This window comes from Sparus aurata, chromosome 3 (assembly GCF_900880675.1).
Source record: "Sparus aurata chromosome 3, fSpaAur1.1, whole genome shotgun sequence".
Classification (NCBI taxonomy): Eukaryota; Metazoa; Chordata; class Actinopteri; order Spariformes; family Sparidae; genus Sparus; species Sparus aurata.
The window spans coordinates 12768992-12787784 of record NC_044189.1 but is presented as its reverse complement, the minus strand read 5'-3'; the positions used below and the strand labels follow the sequence as shown (position 1 = coordinate 12787784).

The following is an 18793-nucleotide window of genomic DNA, read 5'->3' as shown; positions in this document are numbered from 1 at the left end:
TCAATTTAGAGTGAAAAACATACAAACACTGCCAAGGCAAGCTGTATGTGAACAGAAACACAAGATGCACATTGTCATTATTCACATTCAGATAAACATCCACAGTTACTCAGCCTACACACCAACACACACCAACTCGCAGATGATGCATATTCCAGATAAGTCGTACACGCGTGCAACATAATAAGGTCACACAAACGCATGACTGCTCGTACACGTTGATCTGCAAAAGCGCACACACTTTGACACACACATTCACTCAAGTGTGTATAGTTCAGGTGCTGTGACGAAGCTAACTGGCTTACTGGAGCGGCACGCATGTTAATGTATCACACTCAGTCCAGATACGATGTATAATTCATCACAGCAGATTTAGGACGGGTGAACGGGTGAAATGGCTTGAGCTTGAAATGTGTTTTTAAACGATACCAGGTTTTTAAATAAATCACAATACACCTGGCATTAATGAGCAATTAAATTACAGGACTGGGTGTGGGTCAAAGCATGCACTTACACTTGCCTTCCCTATGAAAACAGGATTTTTTTGAGTAAGAAGGAGATCAAATGTGACGTTAAATATTTAATTCTTCTTTGACTTTTTATGAGAGAAATCACTAGGGAACAAGTTAACAAGGCTAAAAATGAATAATCAATTCTGATTGGCCGGTGAGAACAAATTGTTACTAGCTCTGCTCTATGCTTGGTTACATTTGAGACGTACTGGACCATACTAATGGATGTATGTATAATTTACTAAACTTAACAACACAAAACTAATTCTTCATATGCTCAAGCCCTTAAATGCAACAGAGGGTAAAGGTGCAGTGCCCTGTGTGATTGTGTGTTTGTTTGTGTGTGTGTGCGCTCTTCATGTCTACCAAATTTTCATCAATTATGAAACAAGATCAATATATTAAAACATACTAAAATATAGATGGTATAACCTAGAAACAAAACGCCGCTGGGGGATTTGCTACTTCATGCCTACATTAACAACACACACACACACACACACACACACACACACACACACAGACATGCACAAATAAACACAAAAAAGAACACTACACCTACACAAAAAGCCATGTGGGCAACACTCCACATAAGGATGCACACTTGTGTTCAAACACAGCCCACTAATTTGACACACATATCATCTCACACATACTGCCTTCCTCCCACATGCGCACACACACACGCAAACACACACACACACACACACACACACACACACACACGACTTTAACCTCCTTCACATTGAAGCCTCCCACATACAGCACAAACACATACATGATCCTTCATCATGAGGATGGCAGATGGAAAACAAAACTGAACGGTACTGAATAGAAATGAGATTGAAAGTAGCCGACCTTCATTGACAATTTATGTGTCATTAACGTTCTCAATTAACGGGTTATCATCTACAGAATGTCAGAAAATACTAAAGAAAAGCCCAAGTTAACATCTTAAGATACATTTTCTTTGCACAGTGGCAAGTGTGTTGATGTACTCGAACAGTGTGTATTTCCGTTTTGCCACCCTCTTTCTCCTCCTTCTCATCGAGATCAGTACACTTATATTTAGGATGACACTCTGCCAACAGTCCCGTCAATAGCCCTGAATTAACCCAACTCTTAAACCACCCATAATGGCTTATCCATAATTTAAGATCACCAGATCTAGGATCCACATCGAAATGTTCATACTCATAGATACCACACACCTAAATACGACAATTTGTTTAATCAAGATCCATGCATTCAGCCCTGAGATATTGACAAAAAAAAAAAAAACCTTATCGCACAATGTTAAAGAAAGATGGAAAAAAAACTCCCAGATCAGTCCATTTATTTGGATCTACACCAAAAGTTAATGGGGTCTATTCTGGGCCGAGACCCATCCTCCATCCAAGTTTGGTGGAAATCCATTTAGTGATTTTTCTGTAATCCTGCTGACAAACAAACCAAGCAACTGCTGAAAAACAGCATTTCTCAACAGCGCTTTAAAACATACTTTTATACAAGAGCCGACAGATTTTTGTGAGCGATCACGATATTAGGGAGTAAAAACCTTCCGCTACTGATATATCAGCCGATATTTTTTTACAATATATTTTCACAGATACATAAAAACACATTTTTGGCAACCATTCTCAAAATGGGGTTATCGAAAACCTGTGGCAAAGTGGGTATTTCACAGTTTAACATTGAACTATAGCGTCCAAAAATGTCACTGGAAATTAACAACTACACATAACCCCATGGCATCATTTTCTGCCGGATGGTCTGTAAAACGCTTCTGTATTGGCAGATATTGGACAACATATACGCCAATACGGATCTGTGATGGACTATCAGTTGGGCTCCATAACATACCTCTTCCTTCATCTTCTACCCATAATCTTTCTTAAAATGACCACAAAACTTATTATCATTATCATTTATTCTTTTTCGATACACACAAGTCAAAACATCTGCAACTACACTCCAACTAAAAATTCCAGATAAATACAGTAAGTTCAGATATTGATGCATATAAATCTATAGACCACACACAAACTTAGAAACACTTATTTGGGGTTTAGAGGCTGCAGAATGAATGCACATTCAAACACACACACACACACACAACACAATTTTTCACGCATGCATAAACTTAAATGCACACATAACATGATTTCATACACATGCACCCACCCGCTCAGCCACTCACACGCACTTACACACTACTGTATGTTGAATTTCTTACCATGGTATAGCCCTTCCATTCAAAGTCTCAAAAAGAAGAGTCGGGAAGAGAGTGTAATCTCCCCCCTGACAGGCAGCTTAATTGGGAAAAGCCAAAATCCCGGTCGTCTGTGGGTTGGCGCTGAGATGTGCTAGCCGGCTAACTCAGTAATGATGGCTAATGTCGGCTTAAGCTTACAAACCCATCCTCCTCCTCCTCACTCTACTACTACAACTGACACACAAATACACAGCAGCACGAGTGGGAGTAGAGCAGGGGAGGGGAGGGGAGAGGGAAGGAGGGAGAGGAGGAGTAGGCGGGGGAGGGTGACGGAAGAGAGAAAAGGAGGAAGGAATAGGGGGGGAGAGGAGGGGTGGGGGCGTCTTTGTGTCCCAGGAGAAGGATGGAGGGGGAGAGAGGGAGCCAGATGTACAGGAGACACGAGGGGAGAGACGAGAGGAAAAGATGGAGAGAAATCATGTAACAATTTGATGACAAGAAGTGAGGAAAAGAGGCAAAAGTACAGTGACACCAATGGAAGAAAGTGGTAAAAAGAAGAGAAAGTGAGAAGAAAATTGATATAGCAGAGCTCAGAGTGATATAACAAGGGAGGGAGAGGGGTATCAGTTATTTAAACATTGTGTGTCTGTGTGTTGCCTTTGGCTATTCTGCCTCTTGGACACAAATGCACCCCCGAGGAGCTACTCAATTAGTCATAACCCAATGTTCTCAACTCAACATTGTCCCACAGAAATCATCGATCTTCAGAACAAAAAGAAGACAGAAAATGGGAGACACGTGAAATAACCGCCAATTGTTCCACTGACTTTGCTTTGTAAGGGGCGCACAAGTAATCCACTTATACCCTTATCAAATCAAATCACATGCAGCCAGGGCAAGAGAGGGAAGGAAACCCAACCTGAACTAATTTGACTGTTATTTTGAGAGAAAATAATTAACTCACTTTAACTTTATTACTTCATAGTCTAATATACTGGAAATTAGCAATGAGACTAAAATGTTTTAATGTTACAAATGTAAATGATGTGTTGTTACAATATTCATCTATTTTTTCATGGTTGATTGTTGCCTTCTCTTGAAACAGCCACTATACAGTCCGAAGTTACCCCTCCTTAGTATTATGTGCCACTGTACACTGCAGACATAATGCCATGGTCTAGTCCAAAACTGACTTGGTTCTATTTGTGCATTGTGTGTCAGTGTACACCAACATGTTCACACATGTGCCGGCGCGTATGCAGACCCCCGCCTTGACATGGGCAAACGATTAGATTCATGTCACACAGACCCTCGCAACATCGCAGATGCAGAAAGTATAAGCTGCGCTTTTGTTTCTGCAATAAATAATGGCAGAATTCAACCCTGATGTTCAGAAATGTTTCACTTAATCTGGTGCCGGCTAGGGAGGAGAAAATTATGTACCTCTAATTGCCTGGGCTAATAATAATGAATACCGTATGTAGTTGAATAATCAGAACACTTATGTTCTTCATAGTCAGCAATCGTTTTTTCAAACATTTTGGCTAACCTAGGACTCCTGGGGTCCAGACACATCATGCCTCAGTCGGCTGCCGTCCCAATTCGGGGCCACTTGTGGCCCTAGTTGTTGTTGTGTATCCTGCACAATCAGTACTAGTCTGTTTTTTGGCTGAGTACAATCAGTGACTTTCATTCACCCATTTAGCATGGTTTTTCCTCTTCTTCACCGATGGCTTTGCCATTTTCTTTTTCATATTCCCAATAAGACGCAGCTATAGTAGCAAGAGTGGTGAACGCAGCTTTGTCATAACAACAATCTGAATATCCGCAGAGAGGCATTTTCCTCTCACACAGGTATCTGGCTGTCAGCTGTAGTCTCTTCAGGTGACACAAGACAACGCAACAGTCAGCCTTCGCTGTCACTAGCACTAAGATGTTGATTTGGTGCGTCTGGGCCCATACAATGGATTTTAACGTTGGGAGACAATGTTAGATGATAAAACAAATGTGTATTAGAGATGTCAACTGACATTGCCGGCAAGACTCAAAAGAGAAGTCAGCATTTGAGGGCATGAACATCGGTTGTGGCTGGAACTTTCCATTCTCTTTTCAACAATTTGTGTCACAAGATGGGCTCAAAATGCCATAAAATCCCGTGGCTGTAACTGGGTCTTGATATCATATCCAGGAGGTCACACTAAATTCTCATCACACTGACACTGAAGACAAAGCCTATGAATGAGCCATGGTAGAAGCAAGCCTACTCACTGTCACACACAAACACACAAGTAAGCAAAACAGGCAGACAGACAAGATGAGAGTTGCTCAGGAGTAAAGCAGATTAATGGGCCACTGGATTAGTAGGCCAAGATGTCACGCACACAAATTCACACACACACACACACACACACACACACACACACACACACACACAAACACACAAACACACGCGCGTGATCAAAGTCACTAGTATACTCCAACTCTCATTTAGAGGGTGGATGTGAGCTCTGTCGCTCCATCTCTGCCTCCCTCACTCCAGTAAAGCTTTGCTGGAGTTGGTGTACTAGCATTGCCCTCTAGTGTTCAATTATGTGTCAAATAGTCTTTGAGCAACTCCACTGCTGTCGTTTTGCATGGTTTGTCCTTAAAAATTCAATTAACACTGGGTAAGCAATGGTAAATAAGTGAGTCTCTGCTTCATCTGGACACCCGAGTCTTTCAAAGTGAGATTTCAGGAAATGGCACAACATCCCATTCCATCCATATGTTACACTTTGAGAAAGGTGTTACAGGTTTTTTTTCTAGAGTTTGGAACTATAATTTTAAATAAACATTTATGTTTAAAAACAGAAGTAAACACTTAGGTAAAAGGAGGGAGGGTGAAGACAGACAGAGGGGCAGCCTCGAGACAATTCTTCAATGAACCTTTGTTACACGAGTGTGATGGCTAGTGACTAATCACACACACAGACAGACACATATACGTTGCCACACAGCCAGACACACACTGTGGCATTATACCCACATCTGACCTCAGCAACACTAGTTTATGGTAGCACACCAGTCTGTGAATATGTGTGATGTCATACCTATGGCTCGTATCCAGGTGTTTTACTGCTGATCTCTGAGTGTGTGTAAATGTGTATGTGTGTGTGTTCCGCTGTGATCTATTATGACTGTGTGTTTTTTGTGTTCTTGTGGGTGCGTGGTTGTGCATGAGAGAAGGGATGAGGTCATATGATTGGCCAAGCAGACACTGATGTCTGCCTTGGTCTCATTCTCGCTCTCAGTGAAGTACTTAACCTAGAAACCAGTCACCCTATACATGATTACACAAGCAAAGGTAGATCGATATCTTTCCGTTGTCTTGTTATTTAATTGTTTAAAGTCATGTTTATAGTCAATGCTTATACATTCTGTTCACTGTTCGCCGACAGTCAAACTTCACATCAAAGACAGTTATAATAGTATAATAGTTATAATAGTATAATAATATAATAGTTAGAATACCAGTTTTCCATCAAAATTAGCAGGTCTTAATTGGTTAACCCACTAAAAATCTTCCCACAGGCAAGGCAGCCAGTCTGTGAGTTTCATCTGAAGCGTTACATGTCACGTCACGAATGCGCCAGAAACAGGTGACAACACCGGTTAAAGTAAATACAAGCAAGCAGTACACAGCATGAAGGTCCATGTCGTAACAGAAGAGGAAACAACAATAGACAGCATCCCAAACTCCTTCCTTATTTGTGCGTCAACACTGGATCTGGATTTGCGCAGTGGGAAATACGTCAGAATTTAGCGCGTTCACCCGCTTCTTACACTTGGATCAAAGCCAGGCCGAGAAGAGGTGAAAGAAAACCTGTGTGTGCTGCATTCCCATTGCACACAAAAGCCTGATCTTAGCAGGTTTAAGGGCGATTCTTGACCAGTGCAAAAGGGGTATACTATCCTCAGCATCAGCCCCAGAAAATGGGTCTCAGATGGCCTCTACCACAAATGGTTATGGTCTCAATTTTACACTTTGACCAACTAGCGGGCTTTTAGGTTGATAGGTAGATCTTGTAACCTCTGGACAGAGCCAGGCAAGCTGTTTCATCCTGTTTCAAAGCTAACTAGCTTCTGGCAAGTAGCTTCACAGTTAAGAGTACAGACATGAGAGTTTTATCAATCTTCTCATCTAACTCTCTGCAAGAAAGCAAGTTATTGTATTTCCAAAATGTTGAAGTGCTCCATTAACTACAGCTTTACCAAATGGCTCAAACTATGTATTGTTACTGGTTGAACGAAGCGCATTTGTTGTCTGAAAGTACAGGCAAAAGAAATTTGCCACCAAGCCTGCCTGTGAAGCTAAAAGAAATACTCGTGTCCAGGAGGTATTGACATTTCTTTTTTATTTCTTTTTTTACATACAGTAATACATCTCCTTCTCTCTTCCAGTCTTCTTCCCTCATCTTTTTTCTATTTCTGTTTTCTCTCCCTTTTCTGAACACAGGCTTCTCCTCCTCCCACCTCTTCTCTCTCTCTGTCTCGCTATGACAAAGCCCAACAATTACTTCTTTCTCTCTCTCCCTCTGACTCACTGCGATGTAATTACGCTGACTGTCCGCTCAAACCCGACAGGCACGCACACACTCAGAGAGAGAGGGGGCGACTTATTTACAATATCTGTGGTTGTAATTGTTCTTCTCTTGACTGCAGTTCAGTCTCTGCTTCGCTTTGAGGGAAAAAGAGAGCGGTCATTAGATTGTGGAGTCATGTCAGTTGAGTCCAAGAGTCAGTCTTATTCATGCACTCACACACACTCACACACACAAATATATACCAGAGGGAATCTCTGCGCTCCAGTTTCATTCATCACAAGCTGACATGCTGCACCAGTGACCTGCATGACCGAAGGTAGCTCGCTCTAACTGTGCGTGTGTCTCTGTGTGTGTGTGTGTGTGTGTGTCCTTGTGTGTGCATGCCCCAAGGAGGGACAGGCCATTAACTACGATGTCATTTCCTGCCATTGTAGCAAATTTCAGTGCACACAGTAAGAATGCTACGCTACACAGCAGGCCATCTATTCACATACGCACACTAGAACAACTGTATTAGGAAAAGCCCGAAAAACCTGCTAACATAATGTCTTCCATTAAACTCGTGTATGTTCTCAAACACGACTGCAGAAATAGGCAATACTGTACACTATCCAACTGCGCACACTCAAACGCAAGTGACATTTTCAGGGGGAAAATAAGGATGTTTAAACATAAATGCATGCATTCTTATTGAATACCGTACAGAACTTTCAACTTTGAAATAGCTGGCCCATGCATGCACAAGCAAGTAAGTACTGTCTTTCAAAATCAAAATCCCACTGTGGGGAGTTTAACAGCTGACATACAGACTCTCAAAAGCATGTGGAAACTCATTGCTTCCTAATACTATGTTGTCTATAGAAGCACAATGGGGATTTCTTTTCCGTTGGCCAAACACAATCACTCTATAGGAAATGGATCAGGCCATATATAGCCAATCCTTCCATCGCGACAGGCCTACAATGACTGATACCTCAACTCAACTCATGCTTTGCGATATACTAATATTGAGCATTAATCCCATACCAGCGCAGTCTCTTTCCCAATTTTGAAATCTATGCACCTTACTGTAAGGAAGTCATTCTTATAGAGTACTGATTCACTACAAACTGAGACCGTGGGCTCAGAGCAGGCCATCCATAAAGGAGCGCAGAGCCACAATGACTTCTGCTGATAAAAAGATGTGGATTCACACACACTCCTCTCCATCAACCGGACTGCAGTAGTGATTAACACATTTGGATGATGAAAGTACACAACTCACCAATATATACATCACAGGTCTGGTGGTTTTTAGTGATGTAATGCTGACTACTACTACTACTACTATTACTACTACTACTAATCTTACATATCACACATTTCTCTTGGTGTGTTGGTCACATCATGGCCATTTGCTGATCTGCTTAACAAGGTCAGTGTCAGTGATAGCACGGATCCTGCGATGCATCCCTGCTCCGCATATCATTTCTTTCAATGATTTATTTATCACCAATGTGGCTGACCTTCTTCTCATTAGCATCCTTAATCAAATCAATACATTCAACATTGGAGCTGGAGGGGAAATGATCTGAGGGAATGTGATTGACGATGTGAGTCTCTCTCCGAGTGCTTCCAGGAGCCCGACAGGAGAGACGCTTCGTGGTGCGCTCTGATTTGAACTGAACCATCAAGAAGAACATGTGCACTTTCTCTGACCACGTGGAAATCTGCCATTTTTTCGCATGACAGAAAAGATGACATAGATAAAAAGCATTAAGGCATTCAAATGTGGATCTCGAGGGTGTAACATGAGACTAATGCAGGCTGATAAAGAAGTTTAGTGTGGGGCAAAACTTATACTGGCTGGGCATGGGAGCGAAATACATATTCTGCATATTTTCCAAGATATTTAGAAATTGCTTAACCTACTTTGGCATTTTCTGTACTGCATGTTGTTTCTGACATATCTGCAATTTGCCAATATTGGCCAACAGACCTTGGCCTGGTTGATTAATCAGTCTCTATCTATCTATCTATCTATCTATCTATCTATCTATCTATCTATCTATCTATAAAATAAACCTAACAACAACAAATGCACAATTACACACAGGTGTTCACCGTCCAGGTACTGTCTTAATGTAAATAAGAAAATGCACAAATGCAACCACTAGAAAGCCCACACAAATGGCAAAACCAAAGTAATGATGAGTACAAAAGTATTTCCGTCCGAAAAAAGCCAAGTCAAGTCAGTTTACTCATGTTATCTTGGGTAAGCACAGTCATTATCACAGTGCAGCAACACACAAGTATGCACACACACAAACACACACCCCCACACCCAGGTACACACAAACGTATCAACACAGATGTAAACACTCGGAGAGATCCGAGCAGCGTTGAGAGGAAGAAGGCGTTTTCCTTTCAGCTCCTGAGGGACGCAGCATGCTTTAGGATGTACAGTAAGTGCTCTGTGTGTGTGTGTGTGTGCGTTTGTGTGTGTGTGGAGGGGTGTGGGGGCTCCTTCCTGAATGCAACCAATCCAGAAGCAAAGGGAAAGAGTCCATTCAGCCTCAAAACACACACACACACACACACACACGTTCCTTTTCCTTCGCAGCTGAAACCACATGCAGGAGGATGCAGGGGAATTAGTCCCCAGGAAGATTGAGGCCAAATTTATAGAACCAGGACGCATACGATCACTAACATGCCAGCACTTGCACACACAAACACACACGCGCACACAGATATACACACACAAAATTAGTCATACTTCCCGATGAAGTTACTGGTGCAAAACAAAGAAAAGCATTTGCTTAGTTTAACTGTTCATTCATGTCTTTTTTCCTTCCTGAGGTGAGTTTGCAAATAGCACTCATTCATTTGGGCGAAATGTAAGAAAGCAGCTTTGACCTCCACACAGCTGCAAGTATTTACACAGTAGGGATGAAGTAGCCAATCACTGGGGAGAAAAAATGCCACCATGTTTGCTAGGTCAACAGCAAACAACTTTAATTTAAAAAAAATATTTTTTTTTAAAAAAATGCAAAATAGAGTCGTTCTTTCCCCCCTCCTGCAGACAAATTACTTCATTTTGTGTCATGAATTCCACATGACACACATATTAAAGAACACACATACTCTTATTCAGGACCTCGACATACCTCCACACAAACACACAATATGTGCCTGCAACGATTTCCCATCACTAGTTTAGAGTCATTATGAGTCACACCACATACTGCAATCGTCTGTTACCCTCTTGTCTTTCTCCGCAGTTTCTCTTTCTGCCCGTCTGTCTAGAATAGACCAAACTGGAGTAGAACATATAGCCTAGTAGATTACTGCAAATAATCGGAAAGTTAAACAAAGAGAAAAACCTTGCACGAGAAGAAAAAAGTTCAAACACAGAATGCAAACTGTAGAGTTCTCTGCAATGTCGTGAACTGCTCCTGTAAGATCTCTAAGTGTAGTCAAGTGTTTCTATAAATATAGGCCTCCTGCACTGCTCTGCAATTTACACACACACACACACACACACACACACACACACACACACACACACACGGAAACACTAGCACGCACACACTCACCACTGCCACGCCTGTATTAGCCTGCTGTAGACCAGCCACGGGAACAGTCCTGTCAGAAAAGGTGTAGCTATTGCCTCTACTGTCTGTGAATCTATCACAAAAGCCAAATTTAAAGTAAAAAAAAACAGGCAAACAACGTTGTTCTCTGCTTGTTTCACACACTGAAGGTAATGACATGTTTCCACTGCAATCATTTTGATCCTACGATGGCAAATTAGCAGACCGAAGACAGGGATGGGATGAACTTGAATGTAACGAAATCAGACTTGCTCAATTCGAAGTGGCAAAAGAGCCACAGTAGGTCGTCGCTGTCCATACAAATTTCCCACTTGGCCACGGTAAGTGGGACTAAATACAAGCTAATCAAGTGGATAAACTAATTAGCAGCCTTCTTCGCTGATTTAGAAATACCACCTCAAGCCTGTAAAAGGCTTTGTGAATGTCATTGCCAATCAATTACATTTAAATTCAAAGCTGGGCGAGAGGATTTAGTCTTACATCTGACAGCGTTTCAGGCTGTGTGTTTTGAGCAAGAAACATATGAGAGAAACCGTTAAAAAGCACTGGCTCTGTCACCCCGTCACGCCATCGCAACCACCAAATTTAGCTTGTTCCAATAAATGACAGCCCGTATCGTTCAGAATATCTCAATACTGTACTCGCAATCTACCAAACCGTGATTAACAGCTGTATCCAAAACCGAACAATGACCTTAAAGAAACTTTCCTTTCCCCACACTTTTCAGTCACGGATCACATCCATACACAAAGGTTAAGCTTGTCCACTGAAGTGCAAACATAAGGGTGCAGAGCGGCACTCCTATTAGTTTACTGCGGGTCGGAAGCCTCAGCGGCCTCAGGATACTGCAATTCATTAGCATTTTCTTGCATCTGGAATATGAAGTAGAAGCAAATCAGGCTCCAGCTACCTTTGGCACAGAACACAGGGCAGCATGTTGATGAGCCTTTTCTCTTAGATTTAGTCACTTTGCGCTTCAGAGCTTTGCGCTTTAACATCCCTATAACAATTCTTAAATCTAAAAAATGAAAGGAAACATGTTGAAAAATCAGTGTTCTTAAGGTGTTTCAACCTGCAAGGAAAAGGAAATTAACTTAAAAGTTTTTTACCCTTTAAAATGTGATGAACGATATCACAGCTCCTGTGAGCCTGGGTGATGTCTTTAATTATCTTGTTTTGAAAAATTACAAAGAGGTAATACACAAAAGGTATTAAACTTAAAATATAATAAAACTGAGAAAAGCAGCCCATTTTCACACTTGAAAGGCTTGAACCAGTAAATATTTGGCATTTTGCTCGATTAAATGATTACCTTTAAATTATTCAAGCAGTTGTTTTAGCTATAATTTGCAAGATTGCAATTAAAGGAGAAAGCTCACAAAAAAGTAAAATTCTGAAAACAAGTCTCCATACAGCTTGTCCAACATAATCCATGTCTCCAGAAGCAGAGAGCTCCCACATTTATTTGAAAGGACGTCATTTACAGCCCGGAGCTCGATTGCGTGTCAAGGGCGTAAATAACATCGTCAAAAATCAGTTTTGGATCTTGGGGTTTCCATGGACTTGGATGACACCAGTTAAAGCCATTTTATGCCATTTTATGTTTATTATCAAAGGTTGTTTTGTGTTTTTTTCCTTCCAGGTCACCACGGTGGAGAGGAGGTCGTGTGGCTCGGGCGCCACTTGGCGATGCCTCGGCCTGCTCAGTCATCTCATGGATCCAAACACTTTACATATACTATAATTTGTATCAAATATCCTTTCGAAGCAATTTGTAAATCACGATTTTGTTTTTCGGTTCTGTTCTGTGTATGAAACATCTATTGCATGCTCGTCCGTCCTGGGAGAGAGATCCCTCCTCTGTGGCTCTTCCTGAGGTTTCTTCCATCCATTTTTTCTCCCCCTGCTGAAAGGTTTTTTTTCTCAAAATGGCAAGTTTTTCCTCACTCAAATCGAGGGTCCTAGGGAGAGGGTGTCGTTCACTGTACAGTTTGTATAGCCCTCTGAGGCGATGTGATTGTGATTTTGGGCTACATAAATCAAAACCGGTTGTTAAGGAGAACTGCTGCAACTTGTGGACTAAGAAACTTCACCCGTCTTTCCATCGGCACGGGGGTTGAGTAGATAACGACTGAAATATTATTTTATTGTCAAGTGTTCCTTTAAATCTGTGCATGAATAGCTGGAAGTTGCTGAAATGCTGATCAATGTCACTAGGCTATTAGTGACAGCAGAATGAGAGGGGAGCCCGGGCCGGCTCATGATATGATACATCATAAACTAATCGATAAAAACAGCATGTTATAATTGCCAGTTAACCTACATTTCTGGGCCAGTTTGTTAGGTTTAAGAACCTAAAAAATAATCTGGCCCATTAAGATCGAGAGGTAGAGTTCAGTTTGATCCAGGGGGGCACATCAAGGTAACCACACAGCATTGAGTCCAACATAGAAGGAACAAAACACACACACACACACACACACTCAGGTCAGAGATTAGAAACTCGCTAAATGTAGGTTAATCCTGCTCTTTTTTTTTTTTTTATTTACCGTTTGACTTAAACGTTACTCCACATTCACTCCATGTGACTGTGGCGACGGGCTCGGTGGCGGTGTGTCACTCTACCTTCCAACGGCTCCAACTTAACGAACCCGTAGAAAGAGAAGAAAAGAAACGGAAAGTACGACCTCGTCACGAAGCGGTTTTGAAGCTAAACTACTGGTCACTCATTTCCAAGTTATAACCAGAGAGAAAAATGGTTTTAAAAAAGTGGTTGAAAAGCTGCGGAGAGGAAACGGCTAACGGCAGCCAGGACGAACGTTTTCCAACCGACCGCATCCCGTACTTTCTTTTTTAGCTGCTGAAATAATCCCACAAACACAACATCACTCACGTCGACTTGTTCCAGGGGGACGTCCGGCAGGTTCCTGTCGACTTTACCGGCAGCAGAAGGTGTTAAGAGTCGATAAATAATCCGTTATTTCAGCTGTACAGCCAGGAGTAGTTACTGGTACTGTTTTTTTTTTTTTGTTTTTTTTTTCTAGCTCCTGCCTGTCTCCCCCCCTCCCTCTCCCTTTTTCTCGTCGCCTGTTCCTGCTTCCCCTCTCCACATCCAGCATTCCAATATGGCTGCTGCAGGGAGCGAGGGAGGGAGGGAGAGAGAGAGAGAGGGAGCTACTCCCTGTGAGGGAAGCATAGCCTCAGGCCCAGCAAACAGCAAACCATGAATGAATCAATGCGTACATACTTTGTGTATTATCAGGCAATTATATGAGTGGTAGTAGTGGTTCTATAGTAAATACATTCAGTGTCCTGAAGGATTTTCAGCTTTTCCAAGTAATGTCCTTCGCATATGTTTCGAAGATTCAAATGGGAATTCTCAATTAAAAAGTTTTTTAGAATTAAAATGTGTTTTAATGAAAGCTCTTAGGATTCCTATAATTGTCTAAAAATCACATTTTGAAAAAGTTTAGGATCTATTTGGATCTCCACGGGCCTACTGGAAAAATGTTTGGTTCTGTTTTGACAGGACTTTCACAGACATATTGTTTAGTTTCCCCCCGATTGAATCTCTTTGAACACTGCTCACTTTTCCAAGAGTTACCAATTACCAAGGATTTTCAACTTGTCCAATGGAATACTTTAGAATTCCCATAAATTCCCAAAAAGCTTTTAAGACTCCCACAGTCTTATTGGGAAGCTTTTTTCTGCTATGGGTTCCAACCAAATCACTGATTCCCACGTGTCTGAAAATCCTACAGGAAGTCGATAGGGAAAGGTTCAGGTTCTTTTAAGATTTTACCCTTTCCCATACCTTAGGACTCCTGTGGATTCCACTCCACTGCGCTACAAATAGCATCTTGAAAATGCCCTAGGAAACTTTTATGCATGTCCCAGCAGTTTCAGCGTTGTGTTCTGTGATTGCCCCCTCATGTTTTCTGTTATCCAATGAGAGATCATCACCTTTGAAGGAAATATTCTTTGTGTCATATCGTGTCGTGAGTAGCCCGTGAATTCACCCCCTTGGATCAAAAGAGTCTTATCTAGATATGACAGTCGATTATATTTTGTATCAATAATCTTTCTCTGCAAAGTAGTTAGTAAACAAGGCTGTCAAATAAGTGTAGTACAACATTTGCCCCAGATGTGGGATGTAGTTAATAGAAAGGCAGTTACAAGTTCTCAATACTTGACTTAAGTATGCCACTGGGCCCCTTCTAGACTGAGGACACAAGATTATGATGCATTTTAGATTAAATTGTACTTCAGTGCTGGAAATTCCTTGACAAGTTTGCATTTAATCAAACGATGTCTTCTCATGTCAATGCCAGGTACTCCTCTGCATGTGAATACAGTTTACACCAGCGAGGAGGTGCTTCTCATCTGTGCACAGGTTCAAAGGCGACATCTGGTGGCCCCTACTTGTCATTGCACTGTTTCAGGGTTTGCATATTTTGCCCCAAGGGTATGGATTTCCATACGTTTAGCAGTATGGACATTTTTTTTTTTTCATTTTCATTTCCACTCCTGGGAGAATCTTAATGTTAGTGATCTGACTATCTTTCTATAGGGACAAGCATCTTCCAAAGATCATCAGTAGGCCTGCATTTGTTTTTTGTTTTGGATTTTCATGGTTTGCAAAGCCACATCAGTAACACGTTATAATAACCGTCATTATTAAATGGTAAAATCATATCTGATTAAACTTTAGGTAATAGTTATTTCACAACTTTATAATGGCCAAACAAACAATGTGTACAGATGAACACGGTTATTGACGAGCATATGCATCAGCTGCAACTTCACACTAAACCCTTGTTTTATAAAAATGTTTTTTAAAGCATTCTATTTTTTGTGAACACTGAAATACGTACTAACTAAAATCTTGTTAACCATTTATGAAAGATGGTCATTATGAAGTGTTTCCAGTCAGATTTAAAGCTTCGAGCCAGGATCACACTTGAAGGGACAGATAGAATAGTGACTGCTATTTTGCCTGACAGTGACAATTGAACAGTGATGGGGTTGGTGTCGATTCTGGCCTTGACGTTATTAAAGACCACCCCTCCTTCAAAAGGGAGTCTCGTCAAGGATGAGAGACTGCCGTGACCCGGATTCGAACCGGGGTTGCTGCGGCCACAACGCAGAGTACTAACCACTATACGATCACGGCTGTTCGTTTCGCCCCAAACACGACACATTTCAGACTGTCTGTCATCAAGACAAAGTGAACCTTAGTTGGGGGGAGGCGTTTGAATTAATCTCTCTCTGAAACACAGATCAAAAGAACATATTCTGGAATACACACACTTTGAAGTGGGCAGTGTAAGCGAAGCGTTTCAACCACAAGCTTCGTGATTACAGAGAGGGCACACAGGTTTTTTTTTTCCCTCCAGAAAAGCTGCCGTGACCCGGATTCGAACCGGGGTTGCTGCGGCCACAACGCAGAGTACTAACCACTATACGATCACGGCTGTCGAACAGGGCTCACACATCAAATAATGTCTAAAGATTTGGTAGAAAAAGCTCAAAATAGAAGTTCAAGTAATATATTCAAGCATACAAATCGCCACTTTTAAATTACCATACAGTTCTTTACAATCGAGGATATATTATTTACATAGTTTTAAGGTAAATTGTCAATATTACGCATCACAACAGCATCGCAAATCCCTTGTTGGGGACTGCTTGGCAATAGAGGAGTTTACCATTGGCATCATATTATTCTTAATTCAAACACACACAGCTAGAATCTTTATACGAACTCCACTGCATGTCATGTAACTTATTAAAACAGTCTATTTAACACGTTTGTGGTAAAGTGAGCCGCTGTCTGATTTCCGTTGCACCTGAGCTACAGTAAATAGGGTAAGCCTGGTCCTAGAGCAAAATGGAGGTCCTAAAAGACACATAATAGCCTGCGGGCTTTAGCTGATTTGTGTTCTTAATGAAGATTGAACTTTTTCCTCGTGTTTAACCAGGTGTAAGTTTTATTTTACCGATTTTTTTCTTTCTGTCAATGAGACGGCCTCAAAATTGACCGAGGACAGTCTGCCGTGGCCCAGATTCGAACCGGGGTTGCTGCGGCCACAACGCAGAGTACTATCCACTATACGATCACGGCTGTCGAGCAGACCCACACATACATCAAACAATGTCTAAAGATTTGGTAGAAAAAGCTCAAATTAGAAGTTCAAGTAAAATATTCAAGCATACAAATCGCCACTTTTAAATTACCAGACAGTTCTTTACTTCCGAGGATATATTATTTACATAGTTTTAATGTAAATTGTAAATATTACGCATCACAACAGCATCGCAAATCCCTTGTTGGAGACTGCTGGGCAATAGAAGAGTTTACCATTGGCAACATATTATTCTTAATTCAAACATACGAACTCCATTGCATGTCATGTAACTTATTAAACGAGTCTGTTTAAGAAGTTTGTGGTAAAGTGAGCCGCTGTCTGATTTCCGTTGCGCCTGAACTACAGTAAATAGGGTAAGCCTGGTCATAGAGGAAAGTGAAGGTCCTGAAAGACACATATAGCCTGGGGGATTTAGCTGAAATGTGTTCTTAATGAAGATTGAACTTTTTCCTCGTGTTTAACCAGGTGTAAGTTTATTTTACCGATTTTTTTCTTTCTGTCAATGAGCCGGCCTCAAAATTGACCGAAGACAGTCTGCCGTGACCCGGATTCGAACCGGGGTTGCTGCGGCCACAACGCAGAGTACTAACCACTATACGATCACGGCTGTCGAGCAAGACTCTCACATACATCAAACAATGTCTAAAGATTTGGTAGAAAAAGCTCAAATTAGAAGTTCAAGTAAAATATTCAAGCATACAAATCGCCACTTTTAAATTACCATACAGTTCTTGACATTCGAGGATATATTATTTACATAGTTTTAATGTAAATTGTCAATATTACGCATCACAACAGCATCGCAAACCCCTTGTTGGAGACTGCTGGGCAATAGAAGAGTTTACCATTGGCATCATATTATTCTTAATTCAAACACACACAGCTAGGATCTGCATACGAACTCCATTGCATGTCACGTAACTTATTAAACCAGTCTGTTTAAGACGTTTGTGGTAAAGTGAGCCGCTGTCTAATTTCCGTTGCGCCTGAACTACAGTAAATAGGGTAAACCTGGTCCTAGAGCAAAGTGGAGGTCCTAAAAGACCCATATAGCCTGCGGGCTTTAGCTGATATGTGTTCTTAATGAAGATTGAACTTTTTCCTCGTGTTTAATCAGGTGTAAGTTTTATTTTACCGATATTTTTCTTTCTGTCAATGAGACGGCCTCAAAATTGAGCAAGGACAGTCTGCCGTGGCCCGGATTCGAACCGGGGTTGCTGCGGCCACAACGCAGAGTACTAACCACTATACGATCACGGCTCGCTACGCAGAACTGTGACGCTCTGCCGCAGAGAGAGAGAGACCCACGCTGCTCGATATTTACGAGTTCTTATTTGACGTGAGCCCCAAAAAAGTTTCAACTGAACTTCTGTCCTCCCCTTCATGTCTCGTGGCATGATGGAAGCCGAATATATGGTTGTAATTGTAATTGGTGCCATTTAGGGATGTTCAGATAGCCTAAATACGGAGCAAAAAGTATTAATCAATTCCTCCAAAAACAGGCAACATTTTCATTCATTCAGCAAATAAGTTATTTCCTCCTCTGCAAAGCCAAAGCAAGCATGACAACATACACCTTCAAAATGCAACATCTTTACTTTATAAAGTTCATCCACTGAGTCACTTTTCACAGCAACAACTGAGAGCAGGACAAAACTGTCTTTTTTAAAAAATGATTACGTAGCTCAAAAGTAATACATCCCCCCCCCCAATTCATAATAAATTAAGTGGAATTTGG

The 18793-nt window shown here is 41.4% G+C and overlaps 1 protein-coding gene and 4 non-coding genes across 6 annotated transcripts in view; all 5 read right to left on the bottom strand.

Moving 5' to 3' along the window:
- The window catches only part of ptk2aa (protein tyrosine kinase 2aa), a 61903-nt gene extending 47905 nt beyond the window's left edge, over positions 1–13998 (bottom strand). Inside the window, exon 1 of one of the 2 annotated variants that reach the window (XM_030411890.1) lies at positions 13800–13998. Coding sequence is in view for 1 of the 2 variants with exons in the window: in XM_030411889.1 (XP_030267749.1) it covers positions 2749–2767 (19 nt within the window). In the remaining variant the exon portion in view is untranslated. Of the gene's footprint in view, positions 1–2748; positions 2990–13799 lie in introns of those variants that run through there. The other variant, XM_030411889.1, reaches the window with a different exon arrangement.
- Positions 13999–16007: 2009 nt separating this feature from the next.
- Positions 16008–16079, bottom strand: trnah-gug (transfer RNA histidin (anticodon GUG)). Its single transcript has one exon. It is a non-coding gene; the product is annotated as a tRNA-His (tRNA).
- A 229-nt stretch (positions 16080–16308) lies between these two features.
- trnah-gug (transfer RNA histidin (anticodon GUG)) lies at positions 16309–16380 on the bottom strand. Its single transcript has one exon. It is a non-coding gene; the product is annotated as a tRNA-His (tRNA).
- Positions 16381–17590: 1210 nt separating this feature from the next.
- On the bottom strand, positions 17591–17662 carry trnah-gug (transfer RNA histidin (anticodon GUG)). Its single transcript has one exon. It is a non-coding gene; the product is annotated as a tRNA-His (tRNA).
- A 581-nt stretch (positions 17663–18243) lies between these two features.
- trnah-gug (transfer RNA histidin (anticodon GUG)) lies at positions 18244–18315 on the bottom strand. The gene has a single exon. It is a non-coding gene; the product is annotated as a tRNA-His (tRNA).
- Positions 18316–18793: the final 478 nt, after the last annotated feature.